This window comes from Vanellus vanellus (assembly GCF_965231255.1).
Source record: "Vanellus vanellus genome assembly, contig: HAP1_SCAFFOLD_67, whole genome shotgun sequence".
NCBI classification, from domain to species: Eukaryota; Metazoa; Chordata; class Aves; order Charadriiformes; family Charadriidae; genus Vanellus; species Vanellus vanellus.
In genome coordinates this window covers 313,141-339,092 of record NW_028128775.1, presented here as the reverse complement: position 1 = coordinate 339,092, position 25,952 = coordinate 313,141, and the positions used below count along the sequence as shown (strand labels likewise).

General features: G+C 50.6%; 1 protein-coding gene across 1 annotated transcript in view; it reads right to left on the bottom strand.

Annotated features, from left to right (window-relative positions):
• Nucleotides 1–24,614, bottom strand: part of LOC309684059 (sentrin-specific protease 2-like) — a gene marked incomplete at both ends in the record, with an annotated part of 68,590 nt that extends 43,976 nt beyond the window's left edge. The window contains one exon of the mRNA XM_082500020.1: nt 24,570–24,614. Within this exon, the coding sequence (XP_082356146.1) occupies nt 24,570–24,614 (45 nt within the window). The remainder of the gene's footprint in view (nt 1–24,569) is intronic.
• Nucleotides 24,615–25,952: the final 1,338 nt, after the last annotated feature.

The following is a 25,952-nucleotide window of genomic DNA, read 5'->3' as shown; positions in this document are numbered from 1 at the left end:
ATCACCAGACTCATGTAGAAATTAACGACCTGCACCATAAAGAGGAAACGTGAGGTGTCAAAATAAGACGCTGCCTTCCCCAACGAAAAATACAGCACCACCTCTTTTCTGGCCACCCTTAAGCACGCAGCACAGAGAACTCCAGCCTCAGCTGTCAGCTTTTGTTCCCAGGATTTCACACGGGGCTACATCGGCAGTTTGATCAAAACACCTGCCACCCACGCCAATAACCCGGACGAACTCCTGGAAGCTGCGTCATACAAGAAGTAACGGAACTTCCAGAAACGCTCGACCCTTCAACACCTCAAATAAGAAGTGTACAGAGATTTCTAGGCTCTGCAGCGGAGGTCATCAAAGAACGTTGACGCGACTTCTGTACAGGGCGGAGGGGTATTTTTCAATAAAGGCTGAGTGAGACTGTCCCTGTGCTGCAGCTGGTTTTACCTCATCGTTTAGCCAGCAAAGGTTCCTGAGCGTGTGGATGTCTTCGCGAGTGACCTTTAGTTTGAAGGCACTGCTCATGATCTCATCTGGCTCACCTTTGCCAAATGCGGCACTGACCTCTCTCTCCATGGCCTGAAAGGAACAATTCAATGGGGAAGGACTTGTGAAACAGAGCATGGAGCACGCTGACCTGGGGGCAGCTTTCCACTGAAACACGGCCTGTAAATTCAGCTCAGGTGACAGAGCAACTGCCTTCGACGGTTTCCTGCCTCAGTGAGCGATAGCGCTTTTGCCTTGCTTGGTTGGTTTCAGCATCCTAACTTTGAACTTCACAGCCCAGGCTTGCTGCCGTTTCTTTTCACCAAGGACGTGGGGATAAAACCCGTAAACTCAGCAAACACGCTAAAGCAGCTGAAAATGGAACACAACTCTGGCAAACCCCTTTCCCAGGTGCTGCTGCGGCCCTCGCAATACCCAGGTTTAAGCCAACCCCAGCGGGGAATGCAAAGAAACCACTACGGATGGTGGTATAAAATACTCTGATCTGCAATAGCATCTCCTTCTTGCTTGAATCTGGGCGAGCAAAATAAGAAAACCACCCGGTTTCCCTTGTACCCAGCATCAACTCTGCAGACTTTGTAAACTCTGCATTTGCCCGCCCTTTCCGAGTCCATCCTCAACAGGCAGGAAAAGGTGGGGGGAGCTCAATTAGACTGCAACTCCAAAGAATAAAAGCAGCCAAAATTCATACAAGCAGGGGAAACTGAACTCCCACTCCCTGGGGAACGGCATCACGGACCAGCACAAGCTGATCTCTCAGGTTCTATCACCACGGTAGGACAAGAGGCACATCCAATATAACTGGATGAGTCGGGTTAGCACTGCTCTGGAGACTGGTGTTCAACCTGGACTCATTTTTTGTCCTGCTAACAGAAGGCCCACAAACCCTCAGGGCAGCACAACTGAAGGAGCGCTGGAGCACACGAAATCCTTCAAACCAGCTTTAGTGCTGACCCTCGCACTGCAAAGTCACAGCCGCAGACACTCGCTAACAGGTTCAATGCAAGTTCTTCAGATTTCAAAAAGCCTCAAGAACCACCGAGAATAAGAGGAGTTCCCTGCAGCTCTGTCACAACCTTCTCTTTTGTCTAACAGACTGTCGGCTGTGGTACCTCTGTGAGCGGAGGAAAGCGTTCCGCTGTTTTTCCCAAGCCTGGCACTTTCTTTCCTTCCACGGTGAGGCTGGCTGACTTTTTGGACCGAACAGGTATAGGATGTCCTTGGAATAACGCATCTTCTGAGATTTCAGCTCCATGCTGCCTCTGTTAGACAAACGGACATTAAGCTAGCAATCAAGCACAGATTTGTTTGCTTGGGGACAGGACAGAAAACTGGAAGAGTTTTTGTACACACATCCAAACAGCAAACCCCAAAGTGACTTTTTATTGACGACTGCATTCCAACTGTGCACCCATGGAGTGCTGCACTTGGAGGCAAGAGAGGCAGAGAGCTCGTTTGGCTTGGGCTAGCGTTAAGAACCCCAGCAAAGCCTCCACGTGTAGGTATTAAGTTGAGAGTGAGACTACTATTTATGATTTCCATGATTAAAATTTTATTTTTGACCTCAATCCTGACCAGAGATGGAAGTCAGGGATGTACTTCCCATCCCAGCAAACAAGATAAGACTAAAGACACCCCAGTCCAGCTTTGCAGGTCAACTAAGGCTGTGCAGTAAAGATTTTGAGGCTATACCCAACACATGAAAGGGGAAGAATCAAAATGCTATAGTGTAGCGTGCTCCTAATAGTCCAGAAACAAAATTAACGGTAGCGGAAAACACTTGGCGATAGCGCTACTCATCAAATAACGCTCCCGCTTTCCCGGGGAAAAACAACCTGGGCAAATACAGATATTGTTGAGTAAGTCATGTGAAGTGGAGAGTGCTGAAGTTTCTGATCACAAATAGCTCTATTTTCCTTGTGAATAACGCAAGCTTACCCCCGCGATGGTTTGTTTCGCTGCTCCTTCCTCTTCCTGAGAGTTTTCTTCTGGTGTGCAGTACCTGCCAGGAGAGGGAGAGAGAGAAGTGAGCTTTGTATCTGTCCTCTCCCATGGAATTCTCAGGAATTCACCTTCTGGACAAGAAAGGCTTTTTCAAGGCTTATTCTGACTACAGCCCCAGTTGCACACATCAACACGTGACAATATCGCCTCAACGTCCAGCACCATTCTTTCTTAGTAGCAGGACTGGGATAGAATGAAGAGCTGGGAGCTTTGCAATTTTTTTTTTTTCCCATTTACTTGTACAAGACTCCTTTTCCTTCTCTTTATCAGTTGCATTATTTAGAAAACAGGGAAGCAACCAGCACTTCCTCTATCGAGTGCTTTGTGATCTACTGCTGATAAACACTGCGCGCTGGGTGTTCTACTGCAAGGTATAACAGGAACATCTGCAACTAGACTTGCATCCAAACAGAGTGAGCTTCGGGAAACTAAGACCAGCACACTGAATTCCAAATGGGACAGCGACAGGATGTTTACTTGCCTTCTACAGGCCAGTCAAGAGAGTGACTATCCCCATTTGGAGAGGATTGTCATTCAAACCACACAGACTCTGAAGAGCAAACAAATACACAGACATTAAAGTTGTCCAGATATATGTCCCTGCTTCAAAAACAAGAATTCGCATTGTCACCAAAAGACCCCTTTGAGAGAGGCTGCTGGCCTCTCAAACCCAACCGCACGCTGCTTTTTTCCCCCTCCTAGTCAAACCCCACGCATCCTCTAAGTCCCAAAAACTGCCTCAAGTCCCACCAGGCTTTACAAGCTCTCTAATCCTTATGCTCAGGATGCGGGTTTCCAAGTGAAAGAAGTGAAATGTCAGCTCATTGATGGCTCGGCAGAACGACTCACAAACAAAAACGGATTCTGCACATCCAAGGACAACTTGGGACGGCCACCACTCGCACCCTTACTGGCTTTCTTCCCACAGCAAACACCACACCAGCACAACCCTCTTTGTCACGCAGCACGGCTCTCGCATGGCAGCTGTGTTGGAGATGCAACTGGCTTGCGAGCAATTCCGGAGCCGCAAGGTAGCTACTCATTACTACATTAAAAGAGACTCTACCTGATCGTATCACCTCTCTGCGACCACTGCGGGCAGCAAACATCTATACATTCGACACCTGCACAGAAAAGAAGTAGTAAGAAAACAAGAAGTCGATTTTCAATCACCAATGGATGTACATAGCTCTCCATATCTGAGTGATAATTAAAAAAAAAAAAGAAAAACTTTGAATGCTGACTGTATGGTCAGGAAGTTTGAATTCTGGCAAGCGCTTTGAACATCATCTGCCAGTGTATAAGAAATGCCCTATTCTGATTTGAAGTCTACCTACAAAGTGGAACGGATTGGAATCATGGGGATACTCACCGGTCCTTAGTGTTGGATGTGGATAGACCTCTCCTCTGTATTTTGGTTCTTCCAGGTGACTCACAGTCGTCACTGGTTCCTTAGAGGAGGCTTGAACACTTTGGGGCAGGAAACAAACAACAGAGGAGAATCACAATTTTTATATGTGGGGCATTTGTTATCAGTGTATACCAATTCACGGTGGCTTTTGGGGTTTTTCTTTGAAAAGAAAAAAATATTCTTTGCACATCCGACAAATATCTGCATCAACCTGAGGAGGACACTTTACTCTGCGGGACAAGACAGCGTTCATTTCAACCAGCCTTGACCAATTCTGCTCAATCTATTTGTTAAAGATTATGCTGACAGTGAGAATGGCAATGTCCACAGCATCCACACTGCTGGGACATTTTACTTCAGACCTGCCCTGCTCTGACCTCAGGGACTATATGCTCAGTAGCAGTTGGAATGCATTAGACACGTTCCCCAGGAACCTTCTCTGGTTTAGCTTCCTCTGAAAGGAATCTCTTTCTCATGCTCCAGATCTGCTCCAAAATATGAGCCAAACCACAATAAGCAACGACTGGCAGATTAGACGCCCAAAGCAGAGTCTTGACCCGCTCTCAAATGCAGTGCACTTAAACTCAGTGCAGCCAAAATTACATGAGAAACTGTTTTCTGTATCATTTTCATGATATGGATTTTCATCTGAAGTGGCGGATTCTGGCGCAGCGCGCTCCTTAATGGGCGGCCTCAGTGGTAAGAAGCTGTCTGGAGCAGATTTGATGCTCTGTTTGCCGTTCCGGCTTGTGCTGAAAACATCAATGGCAAAAGAAATCGTATCCAGAGAACATTAAAATATGCACCTCCACCACCAACTACTTTGTCAAGCACGTACACCGATGATGATGGAGACAGACACGAGATGTTCATGACTTTCAGATGAAGATACGCTGTTGATTGTGTCCTCAGCCTCCTCTCAAGTTCAACACTTCCTCTTACTGCAGACCTTTAATCTCTACCTAATCTCCTGCGTCAATTAAGTAGCTGGGTTTAAAGAAAAAGTTGAAAATTGGTTCTTCAGGGGGGAAGCAGCTGGAGACCTCCCTTACCATAGGCAGTAAACCTTTTGGGGAAGAAGTCAAAGAAAACAGAAGGATTTTTACCTCAGACGTGGAATTATCTTGTGAGGATGGGATAGTGGTTCCTTCGTCAGGTGAGCATGGGTTCCACACGGCATCTGACCTACGAGGGAAGAGCATAAGGCATCAGGAACTCTAAAAGGAAACTGAAGAGGTTCATGAGTTTACAGTAACGAGCTTCAACAAAGATAAATTGTCATTTTCTCTCTCACATCATCATATTATTTCTGTTATGTCACTTGAGGACATTTTCAGGTTTTCACACCAGCAACTACAGCAAGTTGCGCACACAAGGTATTGCCAGCCGAAACCTGAAATACAAAAGGCTCCTCAGGATCTACTACCTAAAAGGAGCATTGAAAACAATTTGCTTCTGGCAAGCTAACAGTGGACCTATCAGAACGGAAGGACTGCATCCAAGGCAGCTCTGGTACCGAGACGACCAGATCGACGCCCGGCTCCACTCCAGAAGCAATGCAAGGATGCGGGTAAGAAACAGAGGTCACGCTCAAGTATTCCCAGATGCTGCCTCGTCCCGTGCCTGCCATAATCCCTACAGAACCCTAGGGGTAGACTTGGACAGTACACAAGGTAGGGTGAAAATGAAACAAGTCGTATAACTTGATGTCAGCCTTACCAATTTGCAGCACGGCTACCTCGAGTGACGAAAATCGTGGTCTTTTAGTGGAAGGCTCAAAAGAAGTGGACTGAATCTTAAAAGAAAACAAAAAAAAGTACCAATGTGAGTATAACCTGAATGAGAATCCAAGCAAACACACTTCCTGAGACTTAGTCAGCTCTGCTATGACTTGCGGACCATGACTTGCTGGGTCAGATTGCAGAAGAATGCCAATCTTTGCAGGACCTTTGACAGGTACGCTTTAATTTTTGAATACAGGCTCTCATACGTGCAGTCAGCTCCTAAACATTCCAAAGTGTGATAATTCAGCCCTTGAAAAATATATTTTGTACAAATAAGAGTTAACGACTCTCTCAGGAATGAAGAATTAGAGCCCAACAGTCTCTTAGGCCTCTAATTCCATGGGGTAATAAGAAAAATAGCACTACACCTTTGAACCAAACTAGGGAGTCAAGCAGTAGGTGGCTCATTTTTACAGAGCCAAAGTCCTACAGGAATCCTCTCCTGGGCTGCTGGCTAATAAGCAGAAAGAGGTTTATCCACAGGAAGTACGCAGTTTTTCTTCTCAGGTAGTGTATTTTGATTCCTTAACCACAAACTCGAGAAAGAGAAAAACGCAGACTTGAGTAAGGCAAACCCAGCCCACATTAGAGCTGCCTGCTAGAAATGGAAAAGAACCACCTACTGCTGTACAGGCTCAGAGCAGGCTCAACCTCAAGATGCATTAGGGAGAGCCGCTTGCTCTCGCACCTTGCACAGACCCTAATATTTCAAACCCCTCGCTAACCTCTTCCACAGACTCTGTGAATGGAGCATCTTCGCTGACAGAGGCCGCCGGGCGTTTGGTTGCCTTGGTCGGCAACTGCAGCACAGCAGAAACTTTCTCTTTCTGCTCAGAGATGGAATAATCTAAAAAACAAAGACAGGCCGTATAAGAACATGATAGAAAACCAACAGAGGTACATTGCGAATACAGCCAGGAGGGAGCACACAGCTTTGATTTAAAATACTCTTTCTGCTGACACGCGCGGGCTCACCGCCAGAGACCTGGGCTATCTCCTGCTGGCAGTAAAAGTATTGGGCCCTGCCACAGTCACTGCAGATAACGTCATACATAGGGCTAAGCCCCACCATACACCCTCAAGCCATTGGCTATAGGGATAGATAGCCACAAGGAAAGAACAGCTTGAAAAGCCACAGTTTCAGGAACAATGCCAGCGCACAAAAGCCAGACTTTTCCAAGGGACACGAAACCTCAGAAAAATCAGGCATATTCAATACTTCTGTAATGTGCAATACCTGATGTTCTCTTTTTCGGCAGACTCTCGTCACCATCGTCCACAGGTATCCAAACGCTGAGGAAAGAACACACACAACAGTGTTTTGCAACGCTAGGGAAGCTCCCAACAGGCTGACTTCCCTTCACAGGGCCCAAACTTCCAAAGTTACTTTTCCTATCCTGAAGGTCTCCCCCTCCAAGTGCCCCTGGGATCATCTCAGGCACATACACTTAACTGCACCCCTCCTCAACACCCCCAACCTCTCCCAGCCAATGACCGCTCTCAGAGAGCTAATTATCCCGCTGGAGCACATTAGGCCTCTTTTTCTCATTCGGTTAATGCTTCCTAACATTTTACATTTGTTCCTATCGCCAAAAACTTAAGTTCATATGTAATGTTTTCCTCTTTCCTCGGGGAAAGCAGCACACCAGAGATTACTACGCCATCTCATTTCGTAAATCACTACACTGAGTTGCAAAGAAAAGTCTAAGTAGGACAGGAAATAAAAGGTGAGAAAGCAACAACTGCATACACCCACTTCAATCACTTACTGCTAAATCAGTGCTCATCAATGAGTTCTTGAAATAATTCTTTGCTGCACCCTTTCTTACTAAGCATAAGTCCAAGTATTATATCAGTTGATAACAATGATAACATCTAGTAAAATTTTTTCCTTTGGGAATGGAGCACAAAGGTTGCTCCTAGGTGGGTTTTCCTCTATTTGGTTTTTTTTTTTTTTTTCTTCTATTTTCCCCCCCAAAATGTCATGACAGACTGCAAGGATTCTTTGAAGAATTCTTTGGTCTTTCTTACACAAAGGAATTTCTTTTAAAATGTTATGCCCCGAAACCCTGCTGATATCATTGCTTCTGGACTATCTTCTCTCTGTATCAGGAGCACAAAGAAGTCCCTAACGGCACCTTTCATACAACATCAAGAGTATTGGCTATTACTATGCTATTAAAAGTCAGGCAGAAAATATTGGGGGGTAGGCATTAGAGGGAAATATCTTCCCATGAAAATGCATTCTTACTCAGCATATTTGATACTTCAAAAGGCAAAATCTTTGTATCCTCCTGCTCAATTGTTAGCAGGAGCTAACTCCTTCTGAGCTGCTCTCCAGGCTCAAGGCTACGTCCTGAGAGAAGCGCAGTTTCAATACCTGACTGCGGTTACGGCAACTGTCTGTGAACAGAAATGCCGCTTTCTCCAGCTTTACCAGAGCACCCGGCACCTGGGAGAGCATTGTTTTGTCCTTTTTTACCTTACCAGCCACTTGGAGGTTTAGAATCAGTTTGATGGCGAGAAAAGAGGAATTCTCTCTTGGGAAGTTGTAATAAACTGCTCCCCGCTCCTTCACCACTCCAAGTCTCCACCCCCTCTTTTTCCCTTTTCAAGCCCCCGCTGTGCAGACGGAAAGCCAACGAGGGGGTGGCTTTGCCCACGGATTTGGGGGGAATATCTGGAAGCCACAGTCATCTCAGCATCACAGGGGAACGACTCTGACTGCGGCCCGGGGCGAGCCCACAGCGGCAGGAGCCACAGCCGCCGCACAGGGCCGGAAGGACGGGACTGCCGGGCTGGGAGAGGGCGGGGGGGGCACGGGGCTGCTGGGGCCCACCACGAGCCCCACCGCCCCGGAGGGGGGCTCTGGGCGGGCAGAGGGGCCGAGCCCAGCCCAGGGGAGGGCAGCCAGAGCCAGGGGAACCCCAGAGCAAGACCCCACCCTGCACCCGAGCCCACAGAGCAACTAACGCCGCTCCCGGCCGAGGAGAGCCGGCCGAGGCGCCGGGCGGGCTCCCGCCAAGGAGGCCCCGGGGGTCCCGCAGGCCCCAGTCGGGGGGGGGGGGAGAGAGGCGGAGGGGGGAGTGGGCGCCGGGGCGATGCCTGGGGGCGGCCCTGAGGCGGCGGGGCGGCTCGCTGACCTGGGAGGGGCGGCCTCTTGCGCGGCGGCGGGGCCGGGAGCGGCGAGGAGGGCGACGAGGGCCCCCAGCAGCCATTGCTACACAGGCCCCGGCCGGCCCCCGGCGGAAGTGCGGCCGACCCGCGCGCCCAGCGCCGCCTCCCCATTGGCTGCCGCCGCCGGGTTCCGGCCCCTACGAGCTGGAGGGGAGGCTGAGGGAGGGGAGGCTGAGGGGGGGGAGGGGGCGGTGGATATGCGCAGGCGCGTTGCCGTCTGCGCTCTGCCTGAGGGAGCTGTTGAGGGCCGCCCAGCCCGCTTCTGCCCCTGCCCTGCGGTGGGGCCGGGCCGGCGCCGTCCCGCCTCGCCCTCCTGTGTCTGGGGGAGGCGCTGGCCCTTCTCTGAAAGCCCCGAGCCGGGCGCCGGGAAGCCGAGGAGTGCCCGGAGGAGAGGAAGAGGCCTGTTTGCCCTCGGGGAGAGGCCCTCACAGAGGCCGGAGGGGGCCCCCTAGAAGCCCTCCAGAGACGGAGGGGCCTCCCAGAGAGCGGAGGGCCCCCCCAGAGAGCGGAGAAGCCTTTCGGCGTCCCGCAGGACTGAGGCGAGCGACAGCGCCCGGCGGCGCGGGCTCTTGCGCGCCCCCTCCTGCCTCCTCTGCCCGCGGTGGGCGAGGGAATGCCAGTCCCGGGCTTACCGAGCCCTTTCCTCCGCGCTCGCACGGCGCTTTGCGCCCCTCTGGCGCGGAGCTCCGGTAGCCGCATCCGGCTGCGCCATGGCTGCGGCGCGACTGGAAGGACGCGGACTGCGTTCGGCGTTCCACCATGGTGAGCGGCTGCGATGGAGCGGCGCCCAACCGCCGGCCGCAGGCAGCCCCGCTCGAGCCGCTGCTGCGGGGGCCGGCGAGCGTGTGGTGAGTGCTGAGCTGTGTGCTGGGGGGTTGGGCTGGCTCTTGGGGCGCTGCCTCGCCCTGCCCTTGCTCCTAAGGGGGCTTTTCAATGCAGTGCTCGCCCGTCGTTAACGTGGGGTGGGCATCTGCGTGTGTTGCTGCAGCCCTGTGGCGGAGAGGCTTTTCCAGAGAGTTTTTTAAGTGTAAGAGGAGCGAATGTCCTGAGCAGGAGCTGGTGTCGGTGGCTGTATCTTCAACTGTGGAGCTCTAGAGACCTGGGAAGGATGGAGGAGAAGGAACGAGCCTCCTGGTGAAGGAGGGAAGTGAAGAGGTGCAGTGTCCAGCCCGGCGTTGAGGAGTGTCTGGGCAGGAGGGGACACGTTGGTGTAGGAGCCGTGGAGCAGCTTGTGGCCCGAAGCAGAGGGTGGACACGGGGAGCATGGGCTCAATGCGAGGAGGAGCACGAAACCTCAGCGTGGGTGGTTTAAATGGAGGGCTGGGAGCGAGAGCAGCGTCCAGCCTGGGCAGGGGAGCTGGGTCTGCTTGTTCTCCATGTGAGAAATGGTGGTTTGCAGGTAGCATCTGGTTGCACTTGCTGGAATACAGAGCAGGAGAGAGTTGTGTCCTGGTTTTCCCCTACAAAGGCAGGACACGGGTGGAAACGTGGCAGCGGGGAGGGAGTGGGGTAACTGGGAGCCCCTATCCGCCTCCCAGCCCCATTGCGCTGGGTTGGGGCTGCAGCTCACCCCAAGGCACCCTCGGCTGCACCCACGCTCTGTGATGGGGTGTTTCAGGGCCTGAAGGATTGTCCCCGTGTCCCTGCTGGGCTCATGGTGGCGGCACGCTGCTCTGCGTGGGACTGGGAGTAGCTGGGAAGGGTCTGGCAGGCTGGGGCCATCACTGACCCTGGTTTTCTCTCCCACCATAGAGCTCCTCAGTGTACCTCTTCGGTGTGTATTGAGCTCCCCCCGGCCGGTGCCTTCCGCCATCAGCACCCAGTGAGTGCCTGGAGTCCCTTTCCAGGAGATCTTCGCTTGGGCACCTTGGGAGGGTGGGCAACTACTACCATGGGATGGTAGCATGGGGACAGCCACCTCCCTTATCCCTTGTCTGTCCGGTCCCCTGACCCTCTCGCTCTTCTGTGCCCCTTCAGCTGCTGGAGCAAGAGGTTGTGAACCTGTTCATCGGGACGCAGGCTGTGGGGGCCATCATCGGGAAGAAGGGGCAGCACATCAAGCAGCTGGTGCGGTTTGCGGGTGCCTCCATCAAGGTGAGGAAGGCACTGCGGGACTGGTCCTGCGTTTTGTGCCTCAGTTTCCCCTCCCCACTGCCAAGGGCAGGGAATGGGAGTCTGCGGGTTGTGGTGTTGCTCCCCAAATTATCATAGAATGGTTTCGGTTGACAGAGACCTTGAAGACCATCCAGTCTAACCCCCTGCCCTGGGCAGGGACACCCCCCACCAGCCCAGGTTGCTCCAAACCCCGACCAACCTGGCCTTGAACACCTCCAGGGATGGGGCAGCCACAGCTTCTCTGGGCAACCTGGGCCAGTGACTTACCACCCTCACAGTGAAAATTCCTTCCTGATATCTCATCTCAATCTCCTTTCTTACAGTTTGAAGCCATTCCCCCACGTCCTATCACTCCATGCCCTTGTAAAAAGTCCCTCCCCAGCTCCGCTGTACCCGTTTAGGGACTGGAAGGGGCTTTAAGGTGTCCACAGAGCCTTCTCTTCTCCGGGCTGAACCCCCACAACTCTCTCAGCCTGTCCTCCCAGCAGAAGGGCTCCAGCCCTCGCAGCATCTCCAGGGCCTCCTCTGGCCCCACTCCACCAAGTCCATGTCCTGCTGCTGTTGGAACCCCCCGAGCTGGAGGCAGCACTGCAGGGGGGTCTCCCCAGAGCGCAGCCGAGAGGCAGAATCCCCTCCCTTGCCCTGCTGGCCACGCTGCTTCTGTTGCAGCCCAGGATACGGGTGGCTTTCTGGGCTGCAATCATGTGTTGCCAGCTCATGTTGAGCTTCTCATCAATCAGCACCCCCAGGTCCTTCTCCCCAGGGCTGCTCTCCATCCATTCTCTGCACAGCCTGGATTTTTGCTGTGGATTGCCCCGACCCATGTGCAGGAGCTTGCACTTGGCCTGGTTGAACTTCATGAGGTTGGCATGTGCCCACCTCTCCAGCCTGTTGTTAGTAGAAGGCCAGGCCTGCAGCACCCTGGTTATCACCCCAGCCCAGGTGGTAAGGGGATGCTCCTGTGGGGGGACATCCAACCGAGGGAAGGTCTGGCCGATGTGGGCACCGTGCTCACGCTCCTTCTCCCCCATCCCTCCCCAGATCACCCCGGCAGAAGGTCCCGAGGCCAGCGAGTGGATAGTTATCATCACGGGGCTGCCCGAGGCTCGGTTCAGGGTGCGCTGGGTGGGGGGGGACAGTAAGGGACAAGATGAGAGCATCCCTGTGGTCACCACTGTGCTGGCAGCCTGGCTTGGCCTCCCTCAGCGCCAGGGGAGCTCTGTGCTGGGTACCGTGGTTTTGATGCTGCTGGACATGGGGTCATTGTCAGCTTTGGGGATGGAGAGGCACAGCGGGCACTGCCTGATGGTTTTCCTTTCTGTCCGTCTCCTCCCCAGGCCCAGGGGTGAATATTTGGGAAGCTGAAAGAGGATAACTTCTTTAACCCAAAAGAAGTGAAGCTTGAAGCCCACATCAAGGTGCCTTCCTTCACCTCCAGCTGCATGATAGGCAAAGGTGGCAAGACAGTAGGGGGGTGGGTGTGTGTGTGTGTGTGTGTGCGCATGGGTGCCCCCCCCCCTCTTTGCCCCAGGGACACAGAGTTTGGCATCAGCCGTCACCCCTGCCCACCCCAGGGGGACAAATCCCGGGTGCTCAGTGGCTTCAGCGACGTCTTGACCCTCAGCCCCCGTGTCCTGGTGGTGGTTCTCGTTGGTCCCGAGGAAGGGGGAGACACACAGGGTGCCTGGTGCCGTGGGGACACCGGCAGTGGAGGATTTTGGCTCTTCCACAACAAAACAAACCCTCTTGTGGTTTGCTCCAGGTGAATGAACTGCAAAACTTAACCAGTGTGGAAGTCCTTGTGCCACGAGACCAAACCCCAGACGAGAACGAGGAGGTCATCGTTAAAATCATTGGGCATTTCTTTGCCAGTCAGGTACAGTTTGGCCGTGGCTTTACCCGATCTTCCCCGGCTGCTTTCGTCCACCGAGGAAAGGCGCGGGGTGGCTGAGCCCAGCACCACCCGAGCATCCCACCGCTCTTCTTTTGGGTGGTCCCTGTGTCCCCAAGAGGCACTGAAGGTGTTTCATCAGCTCCCCCAGGCTGTGCGAGCGCTGAAATTAAAGATTGGTTTGTTTGAGCTAATAATGGGTGTTTTGGATGCTGTGCAGAGCAGCACCCAGGGTGTGAATGGAATCTTCGGCGCTGGGAAAGCCACGCACATTGCACCTGGGTGCATCTTCCATAACCTTGTCTCCTGTCCACTCGAGAGGGAGGGCGGCCCCCCCAAAAAATTCAGGCGCTCTTGAGGAGCGATGGAGGAAGCACAATTTAAAAAAACAAACAAAAAAAAAACCCCCAAAAAAACCCCAAAACCCCAACCAAACTTGAAATTAGTTACAGCTTGTCTGGAGTGAGAAGTTGCGAGCGTTGAGATGCTCGGTGGGGGGTGGAGAAGCGGTGCCCTGACCCCCACCTCTTGCTTTTCCCTTCTCCTCCCCAAGACTGCACAGCGCAAGATGAGGGAAATGCTCCAGCAGGTGAAGCAGCAGGAGCAGAAACACGCTCCGGGAGCCCCGGCCTCGCAGCACAGCAAGGGAGGCTCCCGCCGTGCCACCCAGCACTGCCTGATGAATGTAACCCAGCCACCGGACATCCCCCACCTCCTCTGTTATAGGTTAGTTTTATTTATATTCTGTCTTTGAGGAACAGATTCTTTAATTTCTTGATCAACTCTGGTGCGCAGATCCACCATATGAGTTTTATGTTCAGTGTCTTGATTAGTCCAGTTTGGCCGCTGCATTATTCGAAAAGTGTACCTATCCACGATGGCATATTCTGATTTTTGTTTCCCTTCCACTACCCATGAGGAGCCATGCACAAAGAATTTTTCTCTTTCATCTAATTCTTCTTCTTCTTCTAAATCTTCTCTTATTTTGGTCTGTAGAGTTATTAACTGGAGACAGTAGTCTTTCTTTGGGCTCTCCGTATAAAAATTGGGCCGGATTTTGAATGGAAGTCATTTCCATTTCTAATCTAGGGGAGTTAATCAGAATTCTCTCATACTTCAACAACCGACTGTCAGTAAGCCATTTATCAGCTCGTTGTTGCAACACTCCCCGGATGTTATGGGGGGTATATACTTTCAGTTCACCTCCTAAGGTGACTTTTCCGACCTCCTCTATCAATAATGCGGTTGTCACTACCACTTGCAGGCAAGTGGTCCACCCCCGCTTACAGGATCTAAGATTTTAGAATAATATCCTACAGGTTTTCTCTGCCCTGCCCATCCCTGGGTCAAAACCCCATATGTTGTTCTATTTTCTACATTGATGAAAATTTGAAAGGGTTTACGGATATCAAGTAAGTTGAGGACAGGTGCTTCTATCAATTTTCTTTTTGTCTCTTCCCAATGCCTCTTGTCCTTAGAGGTCTACTTTACTAGTTCATTTTTAGTTAATTTCGTTCATATAAATATTTTACTTTATTGCTCTAATCTTTTATCCATTGTCGACAGTACCCTAACAATTCTAATTGTCTTATTTGCCTTTTATTAGTAGGTATTGTTACAGACAAGATTCCCTTTACTCTTTCGGGATTTAATTTCTAATGCCCCTTTGTAAGCCAGTGCTCTAGATATTTTACTACTTCTTCTGTAAACTGTAATTTAGATCTTGAAACCTTTAGTCCCTGGAGACTTAGAAAATTTAGCAACTTAATGCTTTCAGTTCTAACATCTTCTTGAGTTTTTCCAGCAATTAGTAAGTTATCTACATATTGTATCAGAATCAACTCTTGATTTAATTCATAGGATTCTAATAATTGCTCTAAAGCTTGTCCAAACATATTTGGGGATTCTGTAAACACCTGGGGCAAGACGGTCCACCGTAATTGCTGTTTTCTATGTGTTTTGGGATTTTCCCATTTGAAGGCGAAATAATCCCTGCAATCTTCCTCTAAGGAGGAGGCCCAAAAGGCATTTTTTAAATTTATGACACTATACCACTTGTAATCTGGGCTTAATTGATTAAGTATAGTGTTGTACCAGACGATAGGACCCATCTGGCTGCTTTACGGGCAGGATGTGGGAGTACTGTGAGGAGACATACAGGGTTCTAAAAGTCTTCGGGTCAAAAATCTCTAGATTATTGGTTGCAACCCTTCTCTCCCTTCTCTGGAGATGGGATATTGTTTTATCTTAATTGGTTGGTCTGGGTCTCTTATGGAGACTGTTATCAGTTTAATTTTTTTTTTTTTTTTTCCCACCGATCCTGGGCTATACCAGGTTTCTGGATTAATTCTGGCTTCATGTTCCGCAGTTAATAAGCATAATTTTACTTTTAGTTTCTCCTGATCTACTCTCAAATTAATTCCTAATTTTACTATCAGGTCTCGTCTCAAAAAGTTATATTCAGCTTCTGGAACTAATAAAAATGTTCTCACTCCATATTTATTTGGAGTTTCTATTGTTACACTTTTTATCAGGGACAGTTTAAAAGTTTTCCCCTTTGCACCAATTACTCGGAGTTTTTCCTTTGATTCAACACATCCAGATGGTAACCTTTGGACGGTTGATCTTTTGGCGCCCAAGTTCACAAGGAACTCAGACACTTCGTGTTGGGGACTCAATTTTAACTTCATTTAGGGCTCGGTGACTTTACGAGTCACCAGTAAATAGAAACTTTGACCCCCCTAATCTTCATTAAAATCTTTTCGTCTTATATTCTTTTTCCACAATGTTTTTGTAAATGTCGGGGGGGTTATCTTTCCCTTGATATTCACTAAGAGTTTTATTTACATTCTGTCCTTGAGGAACAGATTCTTTAATTTCTTGATCAACTCTGGTGCGCAGATCCACCATATGAGTTTTATGTTCAGTGTCTTGATTAGTCCAGTTTGGCCGCTGTAGTAGCCATTTAATGTCTGCGCCTGGACTATGTCGATGTTCCCTCTCCTCTATTATAAAAATTCTTTTTCACTTAAGGCGAACACACAAACTCTGCACCTCACTCACTCAAACACTCACTCAGTCATATAAAAGGGTCTGTTACACTGCTCACTCACACCACAAGATTTTCTAATTAAAACAATAGCCAGTTACATGTAACTTAAATCTTAAATTATTTGCCGTTTACCACTAATCTGCACCAAGATAGTCAGACTGATCACAAATCTAAATTGGCCAATATAAACCTCTTCTTATTTGTTTCTTTCTCTCCATATTTCCATACAATAGTGAATCAATTTTACTTTGTCCTTACCCCGCCTAGAAGGGGTAATCATCCCAAATGGCCTTCAAAGAGAGAGAGAGAAACCATTGTGGCTGAAGTCAGAGCGAGACGGAGGAGCACTGAGTGCAGAGGAGATGGGAGGAGGATGGAACTGCCCAAGTAGGAACAATCCCGATGCGATCGTCACTCTAAAGGGCGCAGAGGAAAAGCGGAAATTAAACAAATGGTGGTGACAACTCGTGGCCGTGTGCAGCATGGGACAGGAGCCCCAACACCTCAGGGAAGAGACCGTGGGGCCTTCAAAGGCACAAGAAAACACAGCGGTTTCGGCTAAAAGTCCAACAAAAGCAGCAGGTGGCAGCGGGACGGGGGAATCCTCCAGCTGCCCTTAGTTCTGCTCCCCCGGGTCATCTCAGAGAGTTTCCATCTGTTTGAGCCCAAAGCAGTGAGTTTCAAGAAGAAAAACCGAGCGGCTCACCTTCCACACTGCCCGCAGGGAAACCCAGCCGCATCGCCTGCGCCTCCAGGTCTCGCGCGGAGCGTCCCCGGGATGGCGGGAGGGACTGCCTGTGCCACGGGGCGTCTTTTCGCTGCTTTTCTGCTTTCTTTGGGCATTCTCCTTTGGCCCGAGCCAGCGCCTCTTCTTCGGGCTGCAACCAGCCTGTAAACCAGACAGCTTGTGCTCATTTCTCCTTCTCCTCAGCAAGGGGGACAGCTAAAGTGAAAAACTGGCTGGAAACATCCCCAAACGGCCCAGACACTGAGGGGTTTATTTGTGTGCTGGGTGGAACGCGTTCTATCAGCCTCAGCCTGCCCCGCTGAGCTCCTCCGAACGCTGAAACAGCCCAAAAAATGCTGAAACTTGACGGGGAGGATGGGGTGCAAAGACAGATGGTGAAAGAAAAACCGTATTATTTCTACTGTCCTCAGTAGAACAGCACTTTCCCCCACAAAAGTCTGGCAAATGGGCTTAAAGCATAGAATTACCGAACACTGAAGGGACATGGTTACCCGGTTTCTACCACCAAAAAATCTCCTAAATAATATATATATTTCTGTGAACTGAATTCCTGTTTCCTGGCAAGGAACGTTTTGGCAACACCCACACAGAGGCGGGTCGCCGGCAGTTCCTGTGCCAGAGCACTGGGATGTTACGAAACATCCCCAAAAATCAGCAGCAGCAAGTTTAACGCAAAGGGGATTGTTTCCCAGAGCCCGGGATGATGCGTTCATAGGGGAGCGGCATCTGGCACCCATCCCCAGCAGTTTTCCTACCTTCTCTTCAGCCTCCTCCACCTCATCTGTGCCTCGCTGGAGCCTTTTGGCTGTCCGTCCAGGTCGGGTGGCGCCAAACCTGACGTGTTTTTTCCAGGTGTAGTAATATTCCACACACTGGGCCGCAGTCTTCATCTGAATCTGTCGGGAGAACACCAGAAGCGATCGATGAGGGAAATACCACAGGAAAACACTGAAGGCACAGACCCACAACAAATCTATCGAGCGTTGTTTGTCTGTCCCCCTCTGTCTGTGGTTCCCACAGCGCAATGCACGGGTGAGATCAGGCCGTAAATGAGCCCTCTTCTTCTGAAAGGGCTGTAAAGAAGCCTTGGGAGGGCAGAACATGTCACTATTCTTTTAATATTTCCCATATTTTGTACCAGAGAGATTAAATATTCTTTGGTAATTACACATTAGGGAAAATTATGTTTTGTATCGGTGTCTTTTTAGCATGAAGCTGCATCCCAAGGACAAGATTCCGACATGCCGTTCAAAAGACGACTTTTCTGGGTTAAAACTCCCCTCCACGCTAACAACACGTGACCCGCCTCGGTCTAACGGCTTTACCTTCTTCTGTATCAGGTGGAAATTCTTCTTATGCACATAAAAAGCCTCTTTAAACAACTGCTCCTCAAGGGGCGTCCAAGTGTCTGAGCCTGGGAAGAAACAGCCACGTGCAAATGATTAGACCACTCGCAGCCTACCTGAAATCCGCACAAGTTATTCATCACACATCCACATCTCTCCTCCTTTGGAAAGTGATTAGCCAATGCCACAGGGAGTTCGTTAGCATGAGCAGTTACAGCTGCCAGCAGAGCTGCCATGAAGCCGGCATTCGAAAGGAGGAGCGTACGGCGGCATGGGGCATCACTGCACGGGACATCAGTAGACTGGAACACAGGGATGAGGCACTCCCCGCGCCAAAAGGCCCCCGGAACAGATTAAAACGACTATTTTCCCTGTCCCGAAGAACACGCACCGCTGCTCACACGTTTTTAAAAATCACTTCTTTCAATCAGAACAAAGGGAACGGCAGTACCCGCTCGCATTCCCAGAGAAGCAACAAGCTCTGCTTCCACTTTACCTGCGTAATGATAATCAGCCAGGGGATGGGATTCAGGTCGCCGGGGTGCCCCAGACTGCAGCATTTCCAGCCTCTCCTGCGGGAGTTCAGAGAACAAGACTTCGATTCCCCCTCAGGAGGAGACAAAAGGTCAACTCTTCAGCCCACTGTAGGAAAATGGTGCTCAGTCGATGCTCAGCAACAGCGCATCGGGGTCGCCTCTGCCCACAGCAGCTGATGGGAATATTTCCTCAATCCACACTGATGTGTTTTAAGAAACCAGAACCTGCACAGATCTCCGGGGACCAAGCTGTGGCACCCCAACGGCCACCAACCCGGGAGAAGACTGCTCACTGCTGGAGTCCTTCTGGGCTCGTCCCTGCTGCAGACAGAGCCGCCTGCAGGAGTAGGAGGACTTCTATTCTCCAAATTGTCACAGAATTGACAAGAGACAAAACAAGCTCCTATTGATACACGGGGTCTGTCATTCCACGAGACCTTAATGCAGACGGCGGCCAACAGGCAGCACGCAAGAACTCTGCCCCTTTAGCAAAGGGATTCGAGCCTGCGGAACAGAAAACTCAGGAGCGACTCCCAGCTCATCCCAGTGCCAAAGGCTGTCCTAGTCCGGTAGGAATTCGAAAATAGCTGCTTCTTACCATAGCTTCATGCAGGCGGTGCAAGGTGTGCTCCAGGTTGCCTCTTCCCCCCGGCACCATATTGGAGCAGGCGAAATTGAGCAGATTTGTCACTAGAAATGCAACAAAAACCAACAGAAAGTCAGTTCCCATCAAGAAAGAGGAAAAGATACGATACAAGGCCGAGGGCAAACAGAGCAGACAGACTGGAGACCCAGAAAAGGCACTGAAAAAAAGGCAGGTTATCCGGTATCGCACTCTCTCCCTTCAGAGCAGCTTTGGGACCAGAAGCTCCAGAGACAGATCTCCCCTCTCCCGAGGTTGCTGAAGTTGGGACAGCTACAAATACCCCTGATCGTCTCTGCCAGAGGACGCGACTCAGAGCGCCACAGGTTGTTATCTGTTCACTGTCCCACCACATCTGAGCACCCTCGGGCGCTACCAGCCATGAAGGCAGTCAAGGAAAGGAGGGAGAGGGTCCCAACGGACAAACAGCTGCTGTGAAAACGTGCAGTTTTCGACCCTTAGTATCTCGGGGGGACCCGGGAAGAAAAGCATTAAGAGAAACCTCTGTCCTGTGTTTCCATGTTCGTTGCGATGTCTCCCCAGGGCTTCCACACCAGCGACGCTCCCTCCTCCTCCTCTTCCAAACGGGATCTGTCCTGCAGGTCTGGGATCTCGGCCTGAAATTCACTGCTGACGTTGATGTGTCTGAAATCGTTAAGGCAGAGGAGGTGAGGAAGCAGAGCTGGGAACAGCACGATAGCACGCACCCGCTTCGAAGGAGGGGACGTGTCAGGTACGGCAGTTATTTCCCAGCACAGCGTCACCAACTGCCCTCTAACAACTCCCACAGCCCCTTCTCGCCACCAACAGCATTACCGTTCCACCACGTGAGCCCTTTTGCGCCCCATCAGGCAAGAAAATTGCCACTTCCTTCCTCAAACCCTGAGCAAACTGGCGAGGTTCACTCCGAGAGCCACAGCCAGCAGCAGAAGAGCTGCGATGGCGGGCCAAGACCAACGTCCGAATGTTGTGTAGAACGCGGGAGGCCGGCAACCGGCATCATGAGGTCAGCCTGAGTGGCAAGCCCAGCCTGGGCTAGCTCTGGCCATTTCTGGCCAGCACGCGGGTATACTCCAGCCAAAAATAACCCTCCATTACCCTCCACAGTGCTATGGGGCAGTGGGAGAAGTGGCCAAGCCATGGGGAGAAGGTCAACGACAACAGGGAGGGCTGGCAGAGCCCCGGCGCCGAACCAACCACGCACCCACTCCTCAGCCCCCTTTCCCAGGGTCTGCGGTTATTCTGACTGCTGGGCCGGAGCTCACGGCCCAATGCGGATTTTAGAGTTAACCTTCATCGGCCTAAACACAACGTCCCCGCCCATTCTGCCCAAAAGATATATGAAAAAAACCGCTCACGGTAAAAATCGAGACCATCCTTTAGCCTTCCTCGCCACCCTCGTCATTGCACACCACTCCCCATTCTCCCCGAATTTCCCTCCTTTCGGGGAAATCGCTCACTGGACATGGAAGGTGTGGAGATGGACCCTCTGGATCTCCTGGCACAGCTGCCCCTCACCTGGGTCACAGTCGGCCCTGCACTGATTGAGCCATTCTGGGCTTTTTCCAAGCCAAAGCCAGGAGCGGAGTAAAACCCCGGTGGGCTGTTTCCGTCCCCTCTGCCACAAAAGCAATCCCAAAGGGGAAAGGCACATCCTTTTTCACTTTTCCAGACTTTCTTTGCAAGGCACGAGTCTTTTAACAATATAGTTTAATCACCGTCAACATTAGATCCGCGCTCGCATTCCCTCCGTAGAGCTCACTGCCTGTCTAGCTGGGAAATCTCTGCTGCTCAATTAGCGGCAAAAGATGGGAACTGGAGAAAAATCCCCAGCGGGACATCAATCCCCGGCGTTATCACGATACAGCCTGAAATAAGAGATGCGGTTAAGATCCCTTCTCCTTCCAGCGGCTACGTGAATTGCACCCATTGACAAATACGTACAAATATTTGCTTCAGAGTTACAGACGTTGCTTTTTAATTGCAACACCAAAAAGGAATAACCTGCATTAAAAATGCCAGGAGCGTTTTCTTCCCATACCGTGCTGGAATTTCTGAAAAATCCCGTTTCCTGCACAGAAAAACGCATCATTTGCAGATAATAAATGGTGAACTCAGCGTTTGGGGAAGGTGAGCTCCAAAGTGCTGAGGATTCATCTCTCCATTTGCAGGAGGAAGACAGCAAAGGCAGTCAAAGCTTCCCAGCACAGCATCCTTACTGCCTCCCTGTTCCTATAGCCCGGGAGATCCTCGGAGACTTCCCACAGGGAAAGGAAGGAGGGGGCTGACCACCAAGGCCGGCTGGACCACGTAATGATTGTCACCACATTCATTTCTTGCCAAAGAACGATGAAATTCATCCATCTGAACGAGACAGCAGGTCCCTTCCCTGCCATGGTTCCAGCGCTGGAGGAAAGGTGCCTCTCCCGAGGCCGCATTGGGATGGCAGTGCTGCACAGAAAGACAGAGATTTTTAAATCTCTTTGTTTCTTCCAGGGAAAAACTTGCTTTCTCACTCAGTAAAGGACAAGCTCCCCGGGCCGGGCAGGAAGGCGGCACAGCCATGATTTACTTACAGAGAAAGGACCAGAGGGGTGTGCAGTCCCTGCGCCCAAGGAAAGCGGCCATTGCCAAAGCAGAGGGAAGGACGTGTCTCATCCGCAGCAGAGAGAACCGAGTCACAGACTCACTCTAAAAAAAAAAGAATTAACCACAAAATTAGCTAATGGCTTCCCAAACCTAAACTCAGGGCCTGTCTCTGTGATTATAATGCAATAACGGTCTTTACAGGCAGGCAGCTCACCAGGAATGAGATGGAGAGTGACCCCCGTATTCCCCTGGAAACCCTTCCAATGAGGCAAGCCCCTGAACGCCCTCCCAGATTGTCGGTTCTTTACCTCCACGAGGAACTCGTGGCCTTTTATTGTCATAGTGTGTGACCAGAACAAGCCCTGCCATTCCTTATTCCAGTCTTAACAGCCTTCAGCGTTTCACTCTGGTCACCTCCCTGTCGCACTTCCGTCCCTGCACAATTTTTAAGATGGCGACTCAGAAATTAGATCTTGTGGTTCCCATTGAAACACCCATTAATTCATACAACCAAAAGCTAGGCAAATGAAAAGGCCATGTTAAACCTCAGCCCTCAGGGAAAAGAAATGTGCCCGAGGAGGTGCTAAGAGGCGCTCTGGCAAAACACCCCCCTCTCCAAACTGCAGTTTGCTCCAGGAAACTGACAAGTTTTCTTCCTCTGCGGCCTTAGCGAGGCTGTAGATTTTTCCACCCTGCAGGGAAAGAAACAATCCTCAAAAGCAGATGTCATTCTGCCTGCAAGGAAAGCTTTAAAATAGGCATTCTGCCTTTAAAAAAAGAAAAATAAACGGAACATCTGAGCTGGTTTCTCCATGAAAATAACACTTTGCACTTGCACAGCAAAGCAACGCTCATTAAACAATCTCGTAAAGCTTCACAGGCATTAAGAAACACTCCAAGTAACACACGTGTGTGCACCCTGTAAGCACACGTGCAAAGAGGAATCCCCGTTTACGCACCCCGGCTATATCAAACCACACTATTTCCCTCACAAGCTGTGATGGAAATGGGCCACGCTCCCATTCCTTGGCTCCAGAGCTCCGGCGATGCCGGGATCATGCCGACCCTCAGCCGCTGCGGTCATCAGCTCTGCTAACACCCCACTGCCGGGTCAGCGACAGGAATCTGGGAGCAGGAAGGGGATTATACCACCCAGGCTCCCCAAAATCCCCCACAGTTAAGAGGAATGCAAATCTCAGGCTCCCCTAAGCCAACACGTTTCTCACCGTGACCGCCGCACTAACACCCAGAGCAGTTTTTAAGCAGCACGCACCGGGTTTAACCTCCGCGCTTGAGAAAGTCCCTGTCCTGAGGGCTGCCGGTCCCCTCGGCCCAATGCAGGAGGCAGCAGCAAACCCCTCCAGACAGGGCAAGAGGTGCTTGGAAGAGTGACATCCAGCTAATAACCAAAAAGCACTTAAACCAACCCCAAACTCTGGAGACATTTAGTCCCGGAGCCAGCCGCAGCACCTTGCTCAGGAAGGCACACTTCCACGACTCCCCTCAATTAACTGTTACCTCCAGAGCCCCATCTCTGAAGGTGAGAAGTTCCTTTAGGTTGACTCTTGATGGCTCTTTCCCTCCCACAGGCAACGAGACACCAAATATTTCCACTTGAGAGTGTGGTTCCCCTTCCATGGGCACCCAGCTCACTCTGAAGTTTTGGATTACCACCGACCTTCAGCGTAACAAAGTTTACCATTTTTACACCCCTCTTTCTTGGTAAAAGACAGAGGGAACGAGACAACTCCAAACCGCTCTGTTTTATTTGATCTGCAGCGATTTGACCTGGTATTTGATCTGCAGCAATCTGACAACCCCAGCACTTCCCGCTGGATTAGGCTTTGGGAAACAATTCAAGGTTCCCCAGCCATGAGCAAGGAACGAGCCGTTACTAACTGGCGAATCAGTAGAAACACCAACCCAATCATTAGGAGAAAGTCTCATTTTTCAGTCATGGATTTTCACGGGTTTTGTTTTCAAGCCACCCAAACAGGGCGCGCTTTTATAGCCATCAGCAATTACGTTCTCCGTCCCCTCCAGAAAAGCCTTTTCCTAAAGGCGCTCTCCTTCCAAGGGCAGACCCACAAAGTGAAGCCCTCTCTGCTTAATCCATTTCACAGAGAATTTCAAATGCAAAATATAATTAAACAGGACGCCTTTTCCCCGCTTCAGGGAAAGCCAGTAATATAGACCTTGGCAACATATTTAGCAAATCTGTCATTGTAATGCCTTTGCATTGCCCATTTCCACCTGGAGAGCAGGCTGAAAGGACTCTCATAAAAAAAACACAAACCAACCACAAAAACATATTCCTGTGTTGGGGGTAATTTTATGAAAATAGGACAGAAGTGAAATTCCTGTGAAACAGAGGGGTTATGATTGTTACCATCTTCTTCAGCCTTAACGATCTGAACCTCTTTTTACAGGTACACGGCATCAAGAAACATTTTCGAGGTAAAAAAAAAAAACCCACCTATTCACCTCCTTACCCCAAAGATCTTTTCACCACACGGATTCCGCCACCAATACACAGCTGCTAAATATCCCCGGCTGCTGCCGATCTGTAACAAACCCTTCAAAATACAAGAGAACACCGAGCCCGGCGCACTGACGGTGCTGCCAGGGCTGTGAGTCGGAGCTGGACGGAGTCGCAGCCCCTGAGGTTGAAATCAGCCCCACGTTTAGGCACAACCCGGGGTTTTAAGCCTCGCTACAAACCAGCCCCCCGCTTTTGGAAAAAAATGAAAAACAAACAGGGAGATTCACCTCGAAAGAAACCATGTTCTTGACGCCGAAGGGGCGCTGGTCCATGGCCGCCGCTGCCCTTAGGGCCAGTTCCATGGGGCTTCGCTTGACCGGGAGCAGAACTCGCGGGCGTGAGGACAACGAGCCCCTTACACAAAATCTAAAAAAAAGGAAAAGTTCAATAAGATTTGCTGTTACTCACCCACCAAAGCCTAACCACTACAACTGGCCCTTTCACAACCATGCCTGATCGCAGAAGAAAACTGAATTATCCCAATTCCCGGTTCACACACAAGGCGTGGAGCTGCCCAGACCCCACGTGTGGGCTGGGGAGACGGGGGGGCCCTTCTTCTCAAATCCCGCAGGAAGAGAAAGGGCAGGAGTGTTTTCCCAGCCCTGGCAGAGGTGTGGGGAGAAGGTGGGAGGGAAGAAAAGGCTGCCCAGGAGTGGGGTTGGGGGAAGGAGAGGGCTCCATCCCTGAGGGAAACACTGCTCCCGGCCTCACAGGAGGCTGTGGGACCACCCTGGGCATGGGTTTGGGGGCTCTTTCTGAGGGAAACACAATTCCTGGCCATGCAGGAGGCTGTGGGGACACCCAGGCATGGACCTGGGGGCTCTTCCTGAGGGAATTGTTGCTCCAGGCCTTGCAGGAGTCTGTAGGGCAACTGCAGGAATGGATTTGGGGCTGTCCCTTGTTGTAAAATCACCAGATTTTGGTTATAGTAGAAGTAGAATGTGAGAGCACTGTCTGTTCTGAAACTCGTAACCATAGAGCCCTCACTACGTAATCGTTGTTTTCTATCAAGGAACAAGTAGAACCCAGATGAAACAATGAAGAATAGAATAAAATAGAGAAGTTTTGTTTGAGGCTAGTAATTCTAGAAACATGTTATGCACCACTGATGCTGCTTAGAAACCCCCTCACCCTTTCCATCTTCATTTAAATATCTACACTCAAATTAATAGATATTAATAGAAATAACTATTGATTATTTGGATATGGGTGTTGAGAGTAATGTATAGTCAAGGGACCAATCAATGAAAATCAAACCCATAAGATGCATTTGGGAACTAGGTATGACCTAAACTAACTGTCGAACAATGTAGCTTTGAAGTACCTGTCAAGAAAGCGAGGAGTTGTAGGCCTGGTTAGTAAACCAAGAAAATCTTCTGGAGGTTCCAAGATTAAAGGGGGGGTGGAACTCTGTGACCAAGCTGAGCACGCGCAAGGACCGGGTTCAACCAGCGGACACAGTGAGGAAGACTATGGACGACCACCAGAGGACCCTGGACGCCCACCAGTGTACCTGAAGGTGCATGCGTCACGGACATTTACATATATTAATGAGTTCCCGGCAATCATATGAATATGTCAATTGTTTCTCGGAAATGTAATGAATACGT